This window comes from Neophocaena asiaeorientalis, unplaced genomic scaffold (assembly GCF_003031525.2).
Source record: "Neophocaena asiaeorientalis asiaeorientalis breed wild unplaced genomic scaffold, Neophocaena_asiaeorientalis_V1.1 scaffold43, whole genome shotgun sequence".
Classification (NCBI taxonomy): Eukaryota; Metazoa; Chordata; class Mammalia; order Artiodactyla; family Phocoenidae; genus Neophocaena; species Neophocaena asiaeorientalis.
This window is the reverse complement of record NW_020173674.1, coordinates 15,835,606-15,854,925: the sequence shown is the minus strand read 5'-3', so window position 1 is coordinate 15,854,925 and position 19,320 is coordinate 15,835,606. Positions and strand designations below refer to the sequence as shown.

The window sequence follows — 19,320 nt, the reverse complement described above, 5'->3', positions numbered from 1 at the left end:
TGATATGGCAGGTAGATCAGCCTTCAATTGGAAGAAAGGTCCTCCTAGCCAGGGCTTTTTTCCTTGTGATTTCAGATGTTCTGTGACTAAAATCTAAGGTAAGGCTTATTTCGCCTCAGGAACAATGACCTTCAGACCAGAAGTGATGGAGTTTAGAGATAATTTTTTAAAATTTATTCATTTATTTATTTATTTTTGGCTGTGTTGGGTCTTCGTTTCTGTGCGAGGGCTTTCTCTAGTTGCAGCAAGCGGGGGCCACTCTTCTTCGCGGTGCGCGGGCCTCTTACTGTCGCGGGCTCTCTTGTTACGGAGCACAAGCTCCAGACGTGCAGGCTCAGTAGTTGTGGCTCACGGGCCTAGTTGCTCCGCGGCATGTGGGATCCTCCCATACCAGGGCTCGAACCTGTGTTCCCTGCATTGGCAGGCAGACTCTCAACCACTGCGCCACCAGGGAAGCCCGGAGTTTAGAGATAATTAACTCTCCAGTTATTGAGCTACACCCTTCTACAGTAGTTTCAGTTTTATGCCTGGAAGGGGTTTCCATCTCAGAATATGGAGAGTTTGCAAATGAAATTGTTGTATTGCTATTGGTTATTATTAGAGAAATCATGGAAAATGGGGAACGTGCCACAACTCCAGAGACAGGTATATACAAGTCCACTTTCAAACAGGTAGCACACTGAGCACCAATCCAAAAACAGGTTCTGAAGCAGATCTTCTTTGCATTGTTTGTTACTGTTTTGAGATCACTTGTTTTAACATCTGCCACATTCGGTGTTGCCTTCCTTCTCTAGGCCTGACTATCTTTGATTGCTTTAATGACAGACAGTTTTAGGACCTCAAGACCCCATAGACTCTACACTCCTTTTCAAATGAACATGGCCCAAACCATATTACCTGCACTTCCCACAGTTTACCTAAGTCTTCTGAAGGTACTGGGCCCTGAAGCTGCAACTGGGCTTGGTGAATACAGCGTACGATAGGGAGTGGCCCTTCCTACACATGGATCCCTTAGGAGATTTCCAGACCATCATTCTGACAAATAGAGGGGATGTCCCAACCTTCTTTATTACCTTTCTTAGAGCAGAGTGGCCCTTCCTACACATGGATCCCTTAGGAGATTTCCAGACCATCATTCTGACAAATAGAGGGGATGTCCCAACCTTCTTTATTACCTTTCTTAGAGCAGAGTGGCCCTTCCTACACATGGATCCCTTAGGAGATTTCCAGACCATCATTCTGACAAATAGAGGGGATGTCCCAACCTTCTTTATTACCTTTCTTAGAGCAGAGAAGGAGGTGGGTGGAGGTGTGACCCAAGGAAAAATTTATTAACAACTTCCACTTACAGTGAAGTACCACTGAGTTTTGTTTGTTTTAGTTGGGAATGGGGAGGAGGAGTATTAAGCAGGGGATCAGAATTTAGTTTTTCCTTCATCAGATAATCAGCCAAAGTGGAAACTTGAAACCATGTCTTAGTAGGAGTGGTTGAAAGAACTAGAGATGTTTAGCATGGAGAAGGGACACGTGACATCACACGCAGGCACATGTATGCACACACACATCTGATCAAGGCTAGTTAGTTCAGCCTCCTAAGTATTTTGCAAATCAGCTCACTTTTTATCCCCAGTGATAAAAGGTGAGTTCCCTTCTGATTCTAGGCCAGAGGTTGCAAATCAGTTGTCTCTGGGCTGGATGTGCCTACCAACATATTTTGGTTGGCTCCAGCTGTGTTTTCATATTGGGACATTTCACACCCAAATTTCTAGCTTCTCTTGGGAAAAATCTAAGACTAGGGTAACATAGACCTGAACTGCTGCATGGCAACAAGTGATTAGAGCTGAGTAACAGCCGGGCATGCTGAGTAGTTAGGCCTGCACTCTCCAGATTACCACAGTCCCCACTAGTCTGACTTATGCACTCATTTATGTTACCCACCTGGACCTTTTAGACATTGGAGTACCTGTTCCCCTGTTCAGTAACTCCAAGTGTTCAATCTGCTCAAACTGAATCATTGCTTGCTTGGTTGAGTTGAAGAATTTGAATGGCTTTGACTAAATCAATCTCTTCCATCCCTATGATTATCTGAAATCAAATCACTTGGAGTATGAGGCCCTTTGCATGCCTTTGAAAAGTCAGTTTTTTTCTCATAATACCACTATGTATTCATTATACGTCACTTAGCCATAATGCTATGCCCTGCCCGTGGGATAGACAATAATAATCAATGTTTGGATGGATGGACAGATGGATGAAAAAGCACAGGAGAAGCGCTTGTTTACTTTTTCTTACATGGATTTGCCACTGGCATGTGACCAGTAGGGGGAGCCCTGTATTAATTTGGAAATCCATCAGAAGAATCTCTGTTCAGCAGTCTCGTTGTATTTAATTTAGGGATTATGCTAAGAATTTATACCCCCGACTCTGCCCCAAGAATTCAAGTTAACAACAGTAGGAAATTTATAAACTGTAGGAAGGAGAATATGACCCTCACCATTGCCCCCACCCAAGGCTTTTCAGAATGAAGACATTCCAAGTTAATATCTAGAGTCTTTTAATCCACTTGAAAGCAGCTATCATTAAGCTCTTAAAAATTTCCAAATTTGGGGGCACATTTAGCCCTTAGAGTCTCATAGGAATGGGCTGCTTCAGGCACAACCACAAAATGATGGGTTTGCCAAACTACATGACAACCACTCTTTCCATAGTTTTCATCTTAAAAAATGAGGGAGTAGCTGGAGATTGGTTCTAAGGTCCTTTCCAGCTCCAAGTAAAGCTAGTTTATAGGAGAAGTGCCTTATAAATGGGTGAAAATCTAAAAATCTCTTTGAGAACTTTAGGAATTATTTTCTCCTACCTAAATCTGTCACTTTTGGAGAAGTTAGCTTATTTGGGGAAAACGTAAGTAATAGAAACTCTTAGCATATTATAAAATGCTAAACTTAGAAAACCAGTATGTGATGGTATGTTTGTTCTTTTTGTTTAGAGTTTATAAATTATGGCTTTAGTTTCATTATAATTAATTGGCATTCAGTTCTCTGTTCTGGAAAGTTCTTTTTCTTTTGTTAATTATTTTAACAAAATCAAACCAGAATTTATTTTAAAAGGAAAAGTTTTTTGTGGCGTGGGGCTGAATTTCAGGTTAAGTAATATGGGGTGAGGGGAAATGGCAAGGAGGGCTCACAACTTCCACAAAGACCTAAACATTAATAGAGAAGAAAACCAAACAATGCTCAGAGATCTCAAAGCACTCTAAAAACTTTATCTTATTAAGCTTTTCACCCCCTGTGCAGTAAGTATTCTGTTAGCCATACAGGTGAGATTCTAAGAATTTCAATTAAGTTGTATTCTTGGTACCACAGAGCTCAAATTATACCGTTTGTCAAAGGAAATGTGTGCTGTGTCATTCTAGTGTGACTTCAGTGGAGTTACCACCTCATTTCTCCAAAACAGGCATAGTGTAACATCGTTGTTACTTTACGTAATTCTTTTCGCTATTATACTGTGATTTTAAAATTACTGCTAATGATTCCAGTTGAAAATTTGCTTAAGGCACTTGCATCTGTTTCCTTCTAATTTGTGTGGGTTCATTTTTCAGTTGCTTGAATTCAGATCCTGTTTACTCCAAGCAGGTTTCTCTGGGGTAGAGGGCAGGGCAGAAGTGGACAAAATGGCTATTTGTGGTGTCCTAATTATTTGTACTAATAGCCTGGATTCCTGGGGCTTTGCCCAGATTCTACAGCAAGTTGTTACACTTCCTATTTATATATAATGGTGATACAGGTGTCAGTATTTGTTTTCTTATTTTACTAAAGTATCTTGAATTTTAATCTTTTCACTTGGGTTTTTAGTTACCTTTTTGAACACTATACAGTAGTGTTTTCTCCATACTGTTCTCTCCAAAATATGACCAAACACCACAGGTTACATGATATTAAAAAAATATATATATATTCCTCATAAAATTTTACTTTTTTTGTAATAACTATCAAAGTTTAGATTATACTTACATTGTTTTGGGCAATTGTACACCTATAATATTTGAAAAAATAAATCTTAAATAAAATTAATCTTAAAAATAATTTGCTTGTAAAAAGAAATTATTTGCTTGTGAAATAATTGCATAATTTGCTTGTGTTATCAGTTTTCATACCAAACTAAAAAGTGGGAAACTCGGATTGGCTTTTGAGTATAAAATAAGTTTCCTTCTACAAACTCTTGATTACTGATGCCAAAGAAATGAAAAGAAAAAAAGTTTATTCATGTTAATTTCTTTTAGAAATGACACTGATTGTGGGTGCTCTTCTAATTACAAAAGCAATGCAAGCAGTTGCCAAAAATATGATAAATATTCCAGAATACTACAATGGATACATTTTAGTATAATGTCTGCAAGGATTTTTCTAGGCCAGCCAATGCATTTTAAAAAAACTTTTATTTATTTTTTTATACAGCAGGTTCTTATTAGTTATCCATTTTATACATATTAGTGTATATAGGTCAATCCCAATCTCCCAATTCATCAAGCCAATGCATTTTTGAGTCAGCTTATCTCAACTGAATGATCTAATAATACTGATTTTGATTTTGTATGAAGTAAATCAGACTCTTATTTATTTCCCAGCCAGGATATACGTAGTTGTGGCAATAAATACCAGTAGATATTTCACTCTTGAGTAGAATATGTGGTGTCTCTAAGAGGAATTGTAAATTGAGCTATTGTTGGTGAAGACTCATTTATCTTTGTATATGTGTATACTCTGGCCGGCTTGCATACAAAGTGATGTGATATCTTGGTATGAGATAACATATAGTGACCTTTCTCCCTTTGATTTTAGACATCTAGGACTTTTTTGTGGTAAGGATTGTTGAAACCGTCATAAAAAGTATACATAGAGAGGAAACATTTGTTCTTTTTCTTCTGCAAGAATTTAAAGCTCCCATTGTTGTAGAGGTACTATTAGAGGACGTTTATCTACTTTTTAGGAAAGAATTAAATTTAAATTGTTCGCTGTATACTTTTGGAAACAGCCTCAACATAGAAGAAAACAAGAAGTCATGTTTACTACTAGTTTTCTAATATTCTCAACCACTGAACTTACAAGTTATGGTAACCTTATTTTAGCGGTATCTTAAGAGGAACAAACATTTTCCTAGTACAGCAATTATCACCTACAGATGGCCTAAAATGAGCATATTGAGTTAACTCCAGAAACAGCCTATAGGCTGTGAGATGGAGTTCAGATAGATAGTGAGATTTCACAGAAACACTTGGTGTATGGTATGAATAACCAGATATCAAGATACCAATTGATGCATATAAAGTAAAATGAGGATACTAATAGCTTAATTTAAATATCCTTTGTAAAACTTGATGTTAAAGAGAATTTAGGGGCTTCCCTGGTGTTGCAGTGGTTGAGAGTCAGCCTACCGATGCAGGGGACACGGGTTCGTGCCCCGGTCTGGGAAGATTCCACATGCCGCGGAGCGGCTGGGCCCATGAGCCATGGCCGCTGAGCCTGCGCGTCCGGAGCCTGTGCTCCGCAACGGGAGAGGCCACAACAGTGAGAGGCCCACGTACCGCAAAAAAATAAATAAAAAGAATTTAATTTGATGTTAATGTAGTGAAGCCTCTCTACTTAAACACAGAATACTGAGTTACTTGTATACACATAGCCAGATAAAGAAGGCTTGAAATTGAATTTATTATGACGTATATTCTGAGTAGAAGGAAAGATAATTTAAGTATAAATAAAGGCATTAATCAATTTTATAAAAGCCGGCAGATTTCAGGTTAACTCTTCTTAGGCTTTTCAGTGTTGTTACACTTGATAGATCCGAGAAGATGGTCTATTTTATGGCAAGGAAAAATAATGTAGAGTCACAATTTAAGAGGAGAAACCAATGAACAGTGCAAAAGAATATAACTTTTTCATGACTGGATTTCTGCTTTTGCTGATGAATCATTTGGTCATTGAGCATTCCAACAAGTACTTCTGGCCCTTTAATAGCCAGGTACTGAAAACACTGCTTCTTCCTTTGGGTTAAGTTATTAAAACTTCTTGAGTTTTAATTCACCTGTATAAAGAATATATTTTAGTGCTCGCTTCAGCAGCACATATACTAGAATTGGAATGATACAGAGAAGATCAGCATGGCCCTGTACAAGGATGACATGCAGATTTGTGAGGTGTTTATATATATCATTATGTTGTATACCTTAAACTAATAAAAAGTTATATGTCAATTATATCTCAGTGAGATGGGGAGAAAAAAGACTATATTTTGAAGATGTCCACACATTGATGACCATCAAGACTGATTTAATGTTTAGCATGCTGTTGATATAATTTTGTAAGTCAGATTATATCTTATGGGGTTTTATTTCGTCTCTGATCATTTCCTGTATAATCTTTGCCATTCAGAAAGGAGACATTTAATATATGACATGTACAGTGTAAGGAAAAAATAGCTCCCAATGTGTGCATTTGTATTCCCTTAATATCCCAGCTTAAGGTGATATTTCTTATTGGACTGTATGTATGTGTACATAATATTTAATGTGTAATTGTATATCTTGGGGAAAAACCTGAGTTGAACTTTAAAACTCTGCACGACTGATTATTAAATATTCAAATGGTACTGAGATCCCTGGTCAGAATAAAGGAATCCATCAGCAGATCTTGTAGACTTTCCTGGTAGTTCTCCAGATTGATCAGTGTCTACAAATCCCATCCCTTCTCTCCTTTTGTGTAGGAAAGCTGAACAGTTAGTGGCTACCCCTGTCAACTCTACTTATCTACTCTGCACTTAACAAGTCTCATTTCCTTACTGCAAATGCGCTTGTGCACGCGCACACACACACACACACACACACACACGCCTACTCCTAGGTGAGAACATTTTTATTATCAGTCTTCTCCTTCCTCATCCTGTTTCTAGTGATCTCCGGACTTCGGGGAACTGCATAATAGCTTCTTTTCACAAAATGCTTGGGGACCTCTTTATAATACATTAGCTAAGCATTATGGTCCCCTGATGAAATGTACTAAATAAAAAAATGTTTTCAGATACGGCTAAGAATGCGTATAATCTATCCTTACAAAGAAAATCCTCCACAGCTGTTACCGTGCCTGATGTACACCTGCTTGTAATACTAGCGTGGGAAGCTGTCTGTGACGTAGTATGATATGCACATTGCATGATAGGATGCACATATTTTTACTTCTTTGTATATTTCATCCATTCAACAAAAACTTTTTTTAAATGCGTTAATTCTATAGCATATTGTAATTTCCTGCAGCTATTTGCATTCTATTCCCTTGATTAGAATTTTTTTTCTGCCTAGTGAACTCTTATTTATTCTTTCAGAACTTAACTGAACCGTAATCTGTGAAGCTCTACCTGTTTCCCCGGTCGTAACTAGTCCCTCTCCTAAGCGTTGGTGCCCTCTGTCCTTACTCCTATTGTCCCAGTCATAGCATTGTCATGTAATGATTTATTTATATAAATATCTGTTCTCCTGCTCAGTCGTGAGCCCCCGTCACCCAACCCTGATTCAAGTTAACTAACATGTCTTCTACTGAATGGAAGAATGCCTGTTTATTACTTCGCATTGTTCCAGGCCATGAGTTGATAATGCATAGAGCATTTTGAGAGCTGTTTTATTTCCTGTGTCTGATAAAGTAACATCAAATGTATTTTGTGATTCCAGTTCTTTAATTCTTGTCCATATGCTTATTGAGATTTTTTTTAAAAACTTTATCGAGGGATAGTTTATATACTCTAAAATTCATCCATTTTAAGTGTACAGTTGAATGGTTTTTAGTAAATTTACACAATCTTGCAATCATCATGGCACTCTAATTTTAGAACAATTCTTTTACCCTAAGAAGCTCCCAATTGAGGCACTTTAAAAAATTGCTGGAACCGTCCAAAAATTTCTGTGTGGTGAGTTGAATTGGAGGACCTCAAAATGTGTCACTGTTTTTGGCTCTAAACTGTGTTGGGCACAACATACTTAAGGGAGGCCTACATACTTAGTGGTGCTGTGTCCTGAAAAAAGAGTGCACGCTGGCAATAAGGGACTTAATTTCCTTTCAGGGGCTTACTCCGTGGTGCACTCTGTGCTAGGTCCGTTATGTTCATCACCTTATATGAAATTCAGAATATAATAAGCTGTGATGTAGATGCCTTCTTCATTTAATACATAAGGACTGCAGAGGAGGGTAAGAAACAAACTCGAGGTCACATGGCTAGGAAGTGGAAGGGCTAGGATTAGCTCTTTGGCCTGACTACATACCACATTGCCTTAAACATTCAGCAGCTATTGCTACATGTGGAGTGATTCCTATACTCCTATAAAAACATAAATCTTAGGAAACATGTAAGCCGATTTGAAGAGTTGTTATTTAATCTGAAAAGAGAAGAGCTGACTGTGTTGAAAGGATAAACTTTGAACTCAGCTTTTTCTTTGACTTGGTTCCATACAGTTTGGGGGGTTTCTTTCTTTTTTTTTTTTTCTGGCTGTGTTGGGTCTTCAGTACTGTGCGCAGGCTTTCTCTAGTTGCAGTGCACAGGCTTCTTGTTACAGAGCACGGGCTCTAGGTACGCGGGCTTCAGTAGTTGTGGCGCACAGGTTTAGTTGCTCCGTGGCTTGCGGGATCTTCCTGGACCAGGGCTTGAACCTGTGTCCCCTGAATTGGCAGGTGGATTCTTAACCACTGTGCCACCAGGGAAGCCCAGTTGCATACCGTTTGGTCTGAGGGTGAGTGGGCACATTCTGACGTGAGTCAAGCAGACCTAGAAGAGCGAAGAAATAGGGTCGTGTTTTAACAAACTATAAAATATTGAAGCCATTTGGGCTGTCAGCAGAATTTCTGATTGAGTTTGCTTTGGGGATTGTTTCTCTTTTAAGTCATAAAATGTTAACACTGGTTGGTCTTTAACAACTCACAAGGTCAATTATGTCAGTTAGAATATTGGTTTGGCTGCTGTAGCAGAGGTTTAGTAATGGCTTAAATAAAATAGAAATTTATTTCTCTGTTAGATAAAAGGCTAGGTGGGTAAGCAATGTTTGGCATAAGAGCTCCACAATCATTAGAGATCCTGCCTCTTTTTATCTCACAGCTCTGCCACCATTAGCACATGGCTTTCACCTTGGGGTCTAGGATGGCTGCTTTAGCTCCTTCCATCACATCTACTTTCTAGCCATCAAGAGGAGGAACAGGCACAGAGGAGGACATGTATTTTTTTCCTCCTTTAAGGGCCTGACCAAGAAATTGCATGTATTACTTGTCATCTTATCAGATAGAACGTAGTTATAGGGCCACATGCCCTGTGAGAGAGAATGCAGAAAATACAGTTTTTATGGCCGGCATATCCAACTGAAAATTCAATTGTTATATTAAGGAAAGAATGAATGTTGAGAGACACTTGGCATTCTTTGCCCCATCCTTCTATGAAGATGAGTTTAATATGAGAAGCATAGAGGGACTTCCCTGGCGGTCCAGTGCTTAAGACTTTGCGCTTCCACTGCAGGGGGCATGGGTTCCATCCCTGGTTGGGGACCTAAGATCCCGCATGCAGTGCGGCGCAGGCAAAAACAAACAAAAGAAACCCAAAAAACGCAAGCGCAGACTTATATGTAAGTGCATACTTATATGTATATGTAGGAGGGAGATAGGGGACGCTTCAGGCCAAACTCTTTCTTAGGGTCTCTCCTTTTTTAATCTGGAAGATTTGACCAAATCTAGATACTTCTGTTGAAATGATTCCCCTAGGCTTTGAAGACACCACTTTGTCTGTTTAGAAGTTGGTGGTGTGTTAGTCTACCTTTTATGACGCAGTGTCAGTTTGAATTCGTGTTCTTCCTGGAGAAGTGTACGCAATGGCCCCAAGGTTGATATCTGGGTTGGGAGTACTCCAGAGCAGATTCTACGTTGGTCAAGTCTGGATGCATTTCCTTTCTTCAAAATATTTCTAGGAAAAAAATCCGCTGCTCGTCAGAGTGCTGTTTTAATTAAGACATTATTCAAGATAGAAAGCTTAAAATTCCTATGGTTGGCATGCATGCAAACTTTTCTGTAACAAAACAGCATTTGTTTCTTAGAGAACTGATGATATTCTGGAGTCCAGAGTTCATACTCCAACCTCAGTACTTAACTATGACGTGGCCTTGACTAAGCCAGTGGATGTCTTAACTTTTCTTAGTTAATAATATCTTAAAACAGAGTTTAAAAGTACTTTCTCTCGTCATAGTATATGTATGTAGTCAACAACTATGAAGTCCTTTAAGAATGTGGGTGTCCATGGAATTTTCTGGCAGTCCAGTGGTTAAGACTCCATGCTTCCACTGCAGGGGGTGTGGGTTCTATCCCTAGTCTGGGAACTAAGATCCTGCATGCCTTGCAGTGTGGCCAAAAATAAAAATAAAAAAATCAAAATGCTGGTGTCCTTGTTTTCATTGTTGGTTATTTGAGATGACAGATAACTTCAACTTTCTTTAAGGATGCATTTTACTCACAGTTAGCTTGAGCAACAAGAGAAATAAATGTGAAGATAGACCTAATACCTGCCAACATGTCACTTTATGGCATTCTTCTAAAGGCATTTTTGATAGGAAAAGGTTATTTTATCTCTTGAGATTAAAAAGCTTGAGTAAGTTTGGTAGGCAGGATATTTCTTGTGATAACATATGTCCTTTTCTGAGAATGTATTTTGGGAGACATAGATTTCACCATAAAGCCTTAATTGTTTGAAGATCTGCATGTCACTGTTACATTTCAGGCAAGACTAATTTTAGCCAAGTTCACTGAAAATATTTACAGTATTATCTCCAGTAATTTCATCTGATTCCTTTTTAGCACGCTTGCCGCCGGCAAATTATACAGAGTATATCAAATAACTGCTGTCTGTAGAAGTGGCGAGTGGTTTCATGATTCCCTCCCTGTTTGTGTGGGTGAGTTCTCTCCACTCTCTCTGTAGCCTGCATCCTCACTGATGTTTTGTTTGTCTCTTTTGCAGATGACGTGGTTGGTACTGCCTGGCATGGTAGAAAGGTGAGTCATAAGCTCACACACAAACACTAGAGCAACAGAGCTCATGGTTATTTATAGGGGAGAATCCTTACTTTGAAAAATTCATTAAAGTGACTAATGAGCCTCTCCTCCATGTCTTAGTGACAGAGTAATGTGCCAGGCGAGTCAAACGGTGGAGCATGAGTCATCTGGTGGTGGAGGCCTTTTCCACTCCATTCCCTTTTTATTTCCCTCTCCAGGGTTGTGTGGTTCCTTTACATCAGGATTAAAAAGTCTGCTTGAGTCACCATCACTAACTCAATTGCCTGCTGTTCTGAGGGGGCGATGGAGTTGCTAGGATATTCCCGGGAATACCTTCCTAAAGCTTTATGCTCTCAGAGCCCAAATCAGTGGACTTGCATGCAGCAAGACCCCATCCATCCTCTGGTGTTTTCTGTTCTTACTGGGAGAGTGGATGTATGAGGGACTTGGGCATGTTAGAAAGTGATTATAAGATGTCAGCCCCCACCCTTGCCCTTGGAGGAAGAGGCTGTGTCCTCTAGCCCCAGCTGTGTTCCAGTTTGAGTGGGGTTCCACTAGGATATACTAGATGTCTTCATTTGTATTGAGAAATGTGTTGCTAAGTCCTTACATTTGAAATAGTGTGAAGTGTCAGATGGTAATTAAGCTCTGTTCCTCCCTTAGAGAAGCCTGAGTGATGGCTAAGCTTTCCAAGAAAACCTGTTGCAAAGAGCTGGGCTTGCTTGGTCATTTGCTAAATTTCGGGCTTCACAGTCATCCTTCCTCTGCAAAATAGCTTTGAGTTTGGAAGAGATCCAAAGGAGTCACAGCTTTGCAAAGGGGAGACCCAGGGACCCTACTTCTGTGAAGAAACCTCCATGACCAGCTTTAGGCAGGGTTTACAGCTCATGTTTATTGCTTCCATGTTATGTGCCAGGTGTTGGATGAGAACTTGATATATGTTTGCTCATTTAACTCCGATAGCCTCCCACCATCCTACAAATGAGGACACTGAAGTTAGGAATCCATTTTGTTTTGCAGCTACTTTGTAGCAAGGCTCTTTCTTTGTAATGCATTTTACATGTGGTTTTGTATATTTTAATTGCTTTATTTTAGTAAAATTCCCCTTTAAAACCTTTAAACTACTTATTGATGGCTACAGTGGGAGTGTGCCCCTGAGTGTGTCAGGTATGGAAGTGATGGTGGTCAAACCAGACCAGAATCCTAGAAGATTACAGAGAATTAGGGCAGACAGCGTAGAACTCAAGAGGGATGAAGTTTGGGTCATCAACTTAATTCTAGTTTGGATATCTGCAAGTGACACAGTATTAATTCAGGTTAGTACATGCCATCCATTAAAGAAGAAATTTATATACCACAGAGGTACTGTAAAAGGAATTTTTAAGTGTGTTGGTAAAAATCATATCAAAAGAGATACTGGTTATGACCAGGAAAAATTAGATTCAAAGAGTCAGAGAATTTCAGTACTTTAAAATTAATTGAGACCAACCCCCCCTCATTTGACATAAAAAGTGAGATCCAAAGAAACTGAGTGCCATGAGGCTACATAATTAGTTAGTAAATGATACAGACACAAGGTGTTCACACCTCTCTCTGTAGACCTAGCAGCCACGATCACAGTTGTAGCTGGAGCCTTAGATAAAGACAAAGAATGCAAAGGAAAGGATCCATCTGTTTCAACAGGCATTCACTGAGTAAAGTTTATCACAGAAGATGAATTGGATCCTTGCCTTTAAGAAATCAAATTGATTTTACACGGGGGTTGCGAAATGATCTGGTGGAAAGCCATCGTAGGCTAGGTATTGAAACTGATGTCACAGGGGTGATTGTGGCACCTGCTAAGAACTAGTCAGAAATGTTAAGTGGGTTTTATGAATCGGTACTTTTGGATAGGAGAAGGAACAGCTATGTCTGCTTGAGTTAAAGGAGTTACTCGTTATATTAGTCAAGGCAGGCTAACTGCTATAACAGACCACCCCAGAATCTCAGTGGCTTAACACTCTAAAGGTTGATTTTCCCCTCACATCGCAGTCTGGTGTGGATCAGCGATCGGGGCTCTGCTCTACCCAGTCATCCAGGGATCTCAGGTTCCTTCCATCTGGGGCGAAGGTGGTCCACTCTTCTCTTGGGCCTTGTGGTTCTCTGCAGAAACATCTGCATCCAGCCAGCAGATGAGGGAAGAGAGAGGAAGGATGATTTTATGGGTGGTTTCATGGGCCAGGCCTAAAAGTGGTGTCCCTCACTTCTGCCCTCATCCCATTGTCTAGAACTCAGTCACAGGCTACAGCTAACTGCAAGGGAGGCCAGAAATGTCATTAGCTGTGTGCCCAAGAAGAAAGAAAGACTCTGAGTTCACAGATCACCTGAAAGCATTCTTACATATTACAAGTGATTTGTTTATAGCCTGCCCTTTACACCATCCCCAAATGGCATAACTATGGTTGGTTACCATACGTAGGTTTCATATCTCCATTGAGGAACAGCAGGGTTCTTTGTTGTTGTGGGTTTTTTCCCCTTTCACTGATTCTACTTCTGATGTATGCGATTTTCCAAACTCTCTAGAACTATAGGCTAGGGCCAGCTGACTATCACTAAACAAGTCTCTATAATCAAACTAAGGTACTATTATCATACAAGTAAAAAGTACATAATTACGTTATAGAGGAAACTTACTCTTTCCACTTCCCTGGAATTATAAACATTTTGTACAGCTGGAGCCAGGAGGTGGTTGCCATAACAACCATGGAAAAGCTAAAAATAGCCCCTTTCATACTGTATTGCTTAAGGTGGAATTATGACATGTTATGGTGTTTTAGGGCAGGCAGTTCTCTTTCATGTGGGAAATGTTTGCAAACTTTCTTCCACAAAGCAATATTTGTATAATGTGTTTGGATCGCTGGTTCTAATTATATATCTGACCTCCGTGATCCAGGATTCTTTTCTGACATGGAACCCTGTTTTGATATGTTTCTCAGTCTTTTTGAGAATCTGTTAGAGAACTGTCTGTACCAATGTCTGTGTTATGTTTAAGCTTAAAAAAAAAAAAAGTAATGACCCTCCAAGAGCACACTTACATGCTCCCTGATAAGAAGCGAAAATATGAAGAATTGGGATGTAGTCTTTTGTACAATCTCCCTTGTCTGCAGTCACACTCTGTATCAAGTAAGCAGTCCACGTTAGGACCGACCCTGCGTTGCATTGCTTCACAGCAGCATTTACACCTCGCCGTCTTCCCCCCCTCACCTGCAGTGTGCAGCAGTGATGAGAGGGTCCCAAGGAAGGCAGAAATCAGTGGCTTATTTCACGGAAGACCTGTCGTTCCCTCTATGACAGTAGTATGTTTGTAAGAGCTGTGTACAAGGATACCACAACAGTCTGATAGAATAGCGGGGCACGTGAGGAAGAAAAGAGGCCATAGGAGGCCATAAATATAAGGCACTGAATTTTATAGGGTTTTGTGTGTTTAATGTCTCGCTTGTGGGAGGGCTAGTCGTTGAAGAGAATAATTTTGGATGAAAAGGTGCTTCCTTATCTGCAGTGGTTTCTGCTTTGTTTTCTGCAGTATTTTAATTCTAGTAGATCCTCAGTAACCTACACCCCTGAGACACCATCGTGTGGCTGTTAGCAAGTAAGCAACCTGGTGAATTAAGAATGTTGTATCACAGAAAGTATTGCTTGACTTGTTTATTTGGATATTTGTCATAGCAAACTAGAAATGTGCTGAAACACGCGCCTCATGAGTCTTCATTACGGAACTTCAGCAGATATTCTCAGTGTACCTTCCAGTCTTAGAGTTGTTCCCCAAGTCCCCAGAAAATGAGAGATTAACCAGGGTTTGGTTTTATGTTTGTTTCTGTGTGCAATTACGCGCAGCCCATTTTGTCCTTCTGCTTCATATAACAGAGTTGTCATGAGTCTGGCTGTGCCATGGAAACTGGTTTGACGTCACTAATTCTGCTTAGATGGGGGATTAGCGCTAGACAAAGTAGTTGATTTTAAAGGCGAGTCCTTTGTGCCTCGTGGTCCCAAATGTTCATCTCCATCTCTATGTAAAGAATAGATACTGTATACAGTACAGGGATTGAGACAGCTCTACAAGTGTGTTATTTGTGATTCAGACAAAACCAAGTCGAATATCATTATCCTTGGAGAGAGGGAGAGAGACTTTTATGCTGTTGTGTGTGTGGGGGGGAAGGTTTTTGGGAGACAAACCTTCTTCGTAGCACAGTGTTTTTGTGAAAGGGGTGTTTTCTCTACTGTTATTTTGGTGCAGTGATAAATGCTATCCTTTTAGTGTTTACTTAGATCTAGTGCATTCTCGCTTTATACTTTGTTGGTGTTGGATTTGCTTTCATGCATTTTAGAGTGCAAATGTGGTGTTTTGAATAAAGTACCTTCCAATTCTGACTTTTCACTAACTCAAACTAACTCTACCCCCTAGAAATTTTAAATTAGGATAGAATATTTAAGAAACAAAAATCTCACTTGCCTCAAGGAGTAAACAAAGCACATGCTTGCATAATTGTAGCATATTTGACTATTGGTCTGTATCAATTTTGCAACCAGGAACAAGGTTTTTATTATCTTTAAATAAATTTTCCTGTATTGAAACCATTGCTTTGGTGAGTGAAGTTTTAGGAATCAATTTTGGTGAGGTCAAGATTTAATTTTTAAAATGTTTTTGATAACATTTAAACTTTAATTTTGGAAGACTTTTAAATTGTATTTCATTTGTGTGGAAGGAAATAAAGAATGTAAGATTTTTGTTCAAGGGCACATGCAGCCACCTCAGCCAATTTGAGTATCATCCAGCCCATAATCCCGCTGATAAAACCAGCAGTGTGATAGGTTACAGTGAAAAACAGCATCTTCTACAACTCCTTCAAATTGGCTTTTCTTCACTTGCTGTGAATGAGTGAGGACATAGCAATTCCTGGTTACTTGAGAAAACATTAAAATAAAGCAATACCTAAACCTACAAGGATGCTTGGGGCTCAGGATGGGGTGCAACTTGTCAGGATTTGGGGTTACTTCTCAGAAGGCATATTGTATTGCAGAAGATACAATAGCTTTCTTAGCTTCTACTTGATTGGGATCTGCCCTTAGCTTAAAGGTGACACATTCCAGTATATCATAAATATATTTCACTTTCTCTTTTTTAATAGATTTATTGAGATATATTTCACATATCATAAAATCTACTTATTTAAAGCATATAATTTGATGGTTTCTAGTATATTCACAGAGTGTATCATCACCATGATCTAATTTGAGAACATTTTTAACACCCTATAAAAGATAAAGATATTTTACTGGACTTCCCTGGTGGCGCAGTGGTTAAGAATCTGCCTGTCAATGCAGGGAACATGGGTTCGAGCCCTGGTCCGGGAAGATCCCACATGCCTCGGAGCAACTAAGCCCATGTGCCACAACTACTGAGCCTGTGCTCTAGAGCCTGCGAGTCACAACTACTGAGCCCACGTGCCACAACTACTGAAGCCCGTGGGCCTAGAGCCCGTGCTCTGCAACAAGAGAAGCCACCACAATGAGAAGCCCATGCACCACAACGAAGAGTAGCCCCCGGTCACCACAATTAGAGAAAGCCCATGCACAGCAAGGAAGACCCAACACAGCCAAAATAAATAAATTAAAAAAAAAGATATTTTAAATATCATAAATTAATAGTGTATTAAAAGTCTCAGTAACCAAGGTGGTTTTAACCCATTTCAATCAAAGAAATGTCTCACAAATATAGATAAAATGAAATTACTAGATACTCATTGCTAATTCACCAGTTTTTACCTTAGAGTAATTGGGTTCTAACTCCTGATAGGCATTCTTACTCTCTTAAAATTTAAAAAGAAAAGCCTTTTCTGTCTGTGTGAGAGAGGCAAGCAAAAACTACAAGAATGGTATAATTAATACATTGACTAAATATTTCCAACTTTCTTCAAAACCGTAATATAACAATTTAAAATTTGAGATTTGATTTCTATGTCCAGCGTGTTAATGGATTTCGCCACTTAGGAAAGTGTATATAACTATTACTAATAAGAACTTCAGTTCAAAAACAGAAACAAAAAACAACAGCTCGTTTTCAGTGACTCATTAAGCGGAGGGTCCAGACTTCATTTGATGGTTGAAGTGGCATCTCGCCTAGAGGCTGGCAGATGGACTGGGTGACCTTTGGGAATTATTTCTTTTCAGATTTCTGTCTAAAATAACTTAGATGCCATTTAGTCATGTTTCTTTTATTATTTTGTATAAGAGGAGTCTGTATCGTCCTTTTTTAAAAATACTTAAAAATTAGGCCTTAGGAAGTAAATTCAGACCAAGAATAATGAGAAACTAAATTGAAGGAAAGGAACCTCATCTAGAGGGCAGGACGCAGGTGGGGCAGATTGCAGTAGCTGAATAAGGGGACCAACCCCCTGAGAAGAATGGATTTGAGGGGGAAAAGCTGGCTGTTAATTCTGTCTAAAATTCCTAAAACCCTAACCTCACACTTTACGCAAGCCATATACGACTGCTGACAACTTGTATGTTTTTACAGCATTGCTTTCCTCAAACTGATTTTCATTTATTTGTAGAATGAGTAACTCCTGGTAACTTTCTGACTTTGAACTTTCATTAGTCGCTAAAAGTTACAGTAGAAATTGAGCTTTGCCTCTTGGCAAAAGAATACGGTTTGATGAACTATAGAGTCGCATGATTTTAGAGTCAACTCTACATTTAGTGCCTGAGAGCAGGACATAACCATTCATTCATGTAAGTACCTGTTACATGCTCAGGACCGTGCAGAGTATTCTGAGGAAAAGTGTAAGATAAGGGCTCTGAGGTCTAGAAGCGTATGGTTTTTTTGAGGGAGAAGAATGTTTATACTCATAGAATGATTAAATATGACAGCAGGATAGTATGTGGTGATATGCCAAATTAAAGGCATACAAGGAGTATGAGAGTGTTTTTAAGAGTAAGAATTCTTGGTGCTATGGCCAGAGAAGACCTCAGAGAATAGAAATCAACTGGAGGAGACTGAAGATCTAATCTGGTCATGCCCCTGATTACTAAGACTGAGAAATGAGCTAATTGCAAAGAAGAGCTATTTTTATTTGATTGAGTTATGCCTCTTTCACTGACCAAGCATGTCACGTGCTGATGAAAGGCAAGGAGAGATGTGTGTTAGAAAAACAGCCAGGATATTCTGTTTCAAATAATTAGATATCTAGATCTGTAATTTATAAACAATTGTATATATGATTTCATTCTGTTTACTTGCATCTTCCTTTTTAGATCTAAAGGGGCAATTCTGAACATCTCCTCTGCCAGTGGCATGTACCCAGTTCCACTGTTGACCTTGTACTCTGCAACTAAGGTGAACAATTTTTTAGTAAATTGTGTCAGAATAAGAATAACGAATACTTTTCAGTCTGAGAAATGGGCATGGAACTTTCTTGAAGTTCTAGCCTTAGCAGTTTTCAAATGGACGGAGAAGAAAAGGAAAATAACCAAAACTAGTTTCAGAGGAGCCAGAGCTGGAGATACACTAACTGGTATCAACTTTACAAATGAGGCACCAAGATCTCAGATCTGCAGATGCTTTTTTTCTCCCTGTAGTTTACTGGTTTTAAAATTGGTATTTGTACTTCCCAACAAGGAGCTGGTCTGGGCCAGTTAGCTCAGCTGATCAGAACATAACATAAATGAGTCTAAGAATGGGGATTTGATTCATGAATGACTCAGCATACAGCTTAAGTGCCATGTCCACAGAGCTTAGAAGGATCGCAGCTCGTCAGCACATAGATACATAGTATGCACAAGATAGATGGGGGAGTGTGAGTTTTTGCCACATTCTTCAAAGTTCACAGATATTTATTGCCACTTCTGAAGTGAGACAAGAATTTTCCAGACCTCTCTGTAAGATGCCATAATTTTATACCACATCACCATTCACCTCTTCACGTTACTACTAGGACAGTAATTTAGAATGCATTTTGTACTGCCTGCAGGTCAACAGCATCATTTTCAAATATGTTGTTGAAGCATAGGATACATCTCTGAAATAAAAATGACCATTGGGATGCTGAAATTAAACAAGCTTTTAGGGGAAAATGAACAAAATAAAATGCACAAGAAGAACTTGCAATATGACAGGAAAGGAAAAGAGCAAAACGCCTGCCCTCTTTTTCACTTTGTCCCCTGGAAAAACTTAAAGTGACGACACACTGTATTTTGAAAAAGCCTGGCTCCGCCCCCCCCCCCC

General features: G+C 39.3%; 1 protein-coding gene and 1 non-coding gene across 2 annotated transcripts in view; both read left to right on the top strand.

Annotated features, from left to right (window-relative positions):
* HSD17B12 (hydroxysteroid 17-beta dehydrogenase 12) overlaps positions 1 to 19,320 on the top strand; it is a 107,868-nt gene that overhangs the window by 72,797 nt on the left and 15,751 nt on the right. The window contains exons 7-8 of the mRNA XM_024748556.1: positions 11,026 to 11,060; positions 18,351 to 18,432. Of these exons, the coding sequence (XP_024604324.1) occupies positions 11,026 to 11,060; positions 18,351 to 18,432 (117 nt within the window). The remainder of the gene's footprint in view (positions 1 to 11,025; positions 11,061 to 18,350; positions 18,433 to 19,320) is intronic.
* LOC112402539 (U6 spliceosomal RNA) lies at positions 6,100 to 6,205 on the top strand. The gene has a single exon (XR_003003715.1). It is a non-coding gene; the product is annotated as a U6 spliceosomal RNA (small nuclear RNA).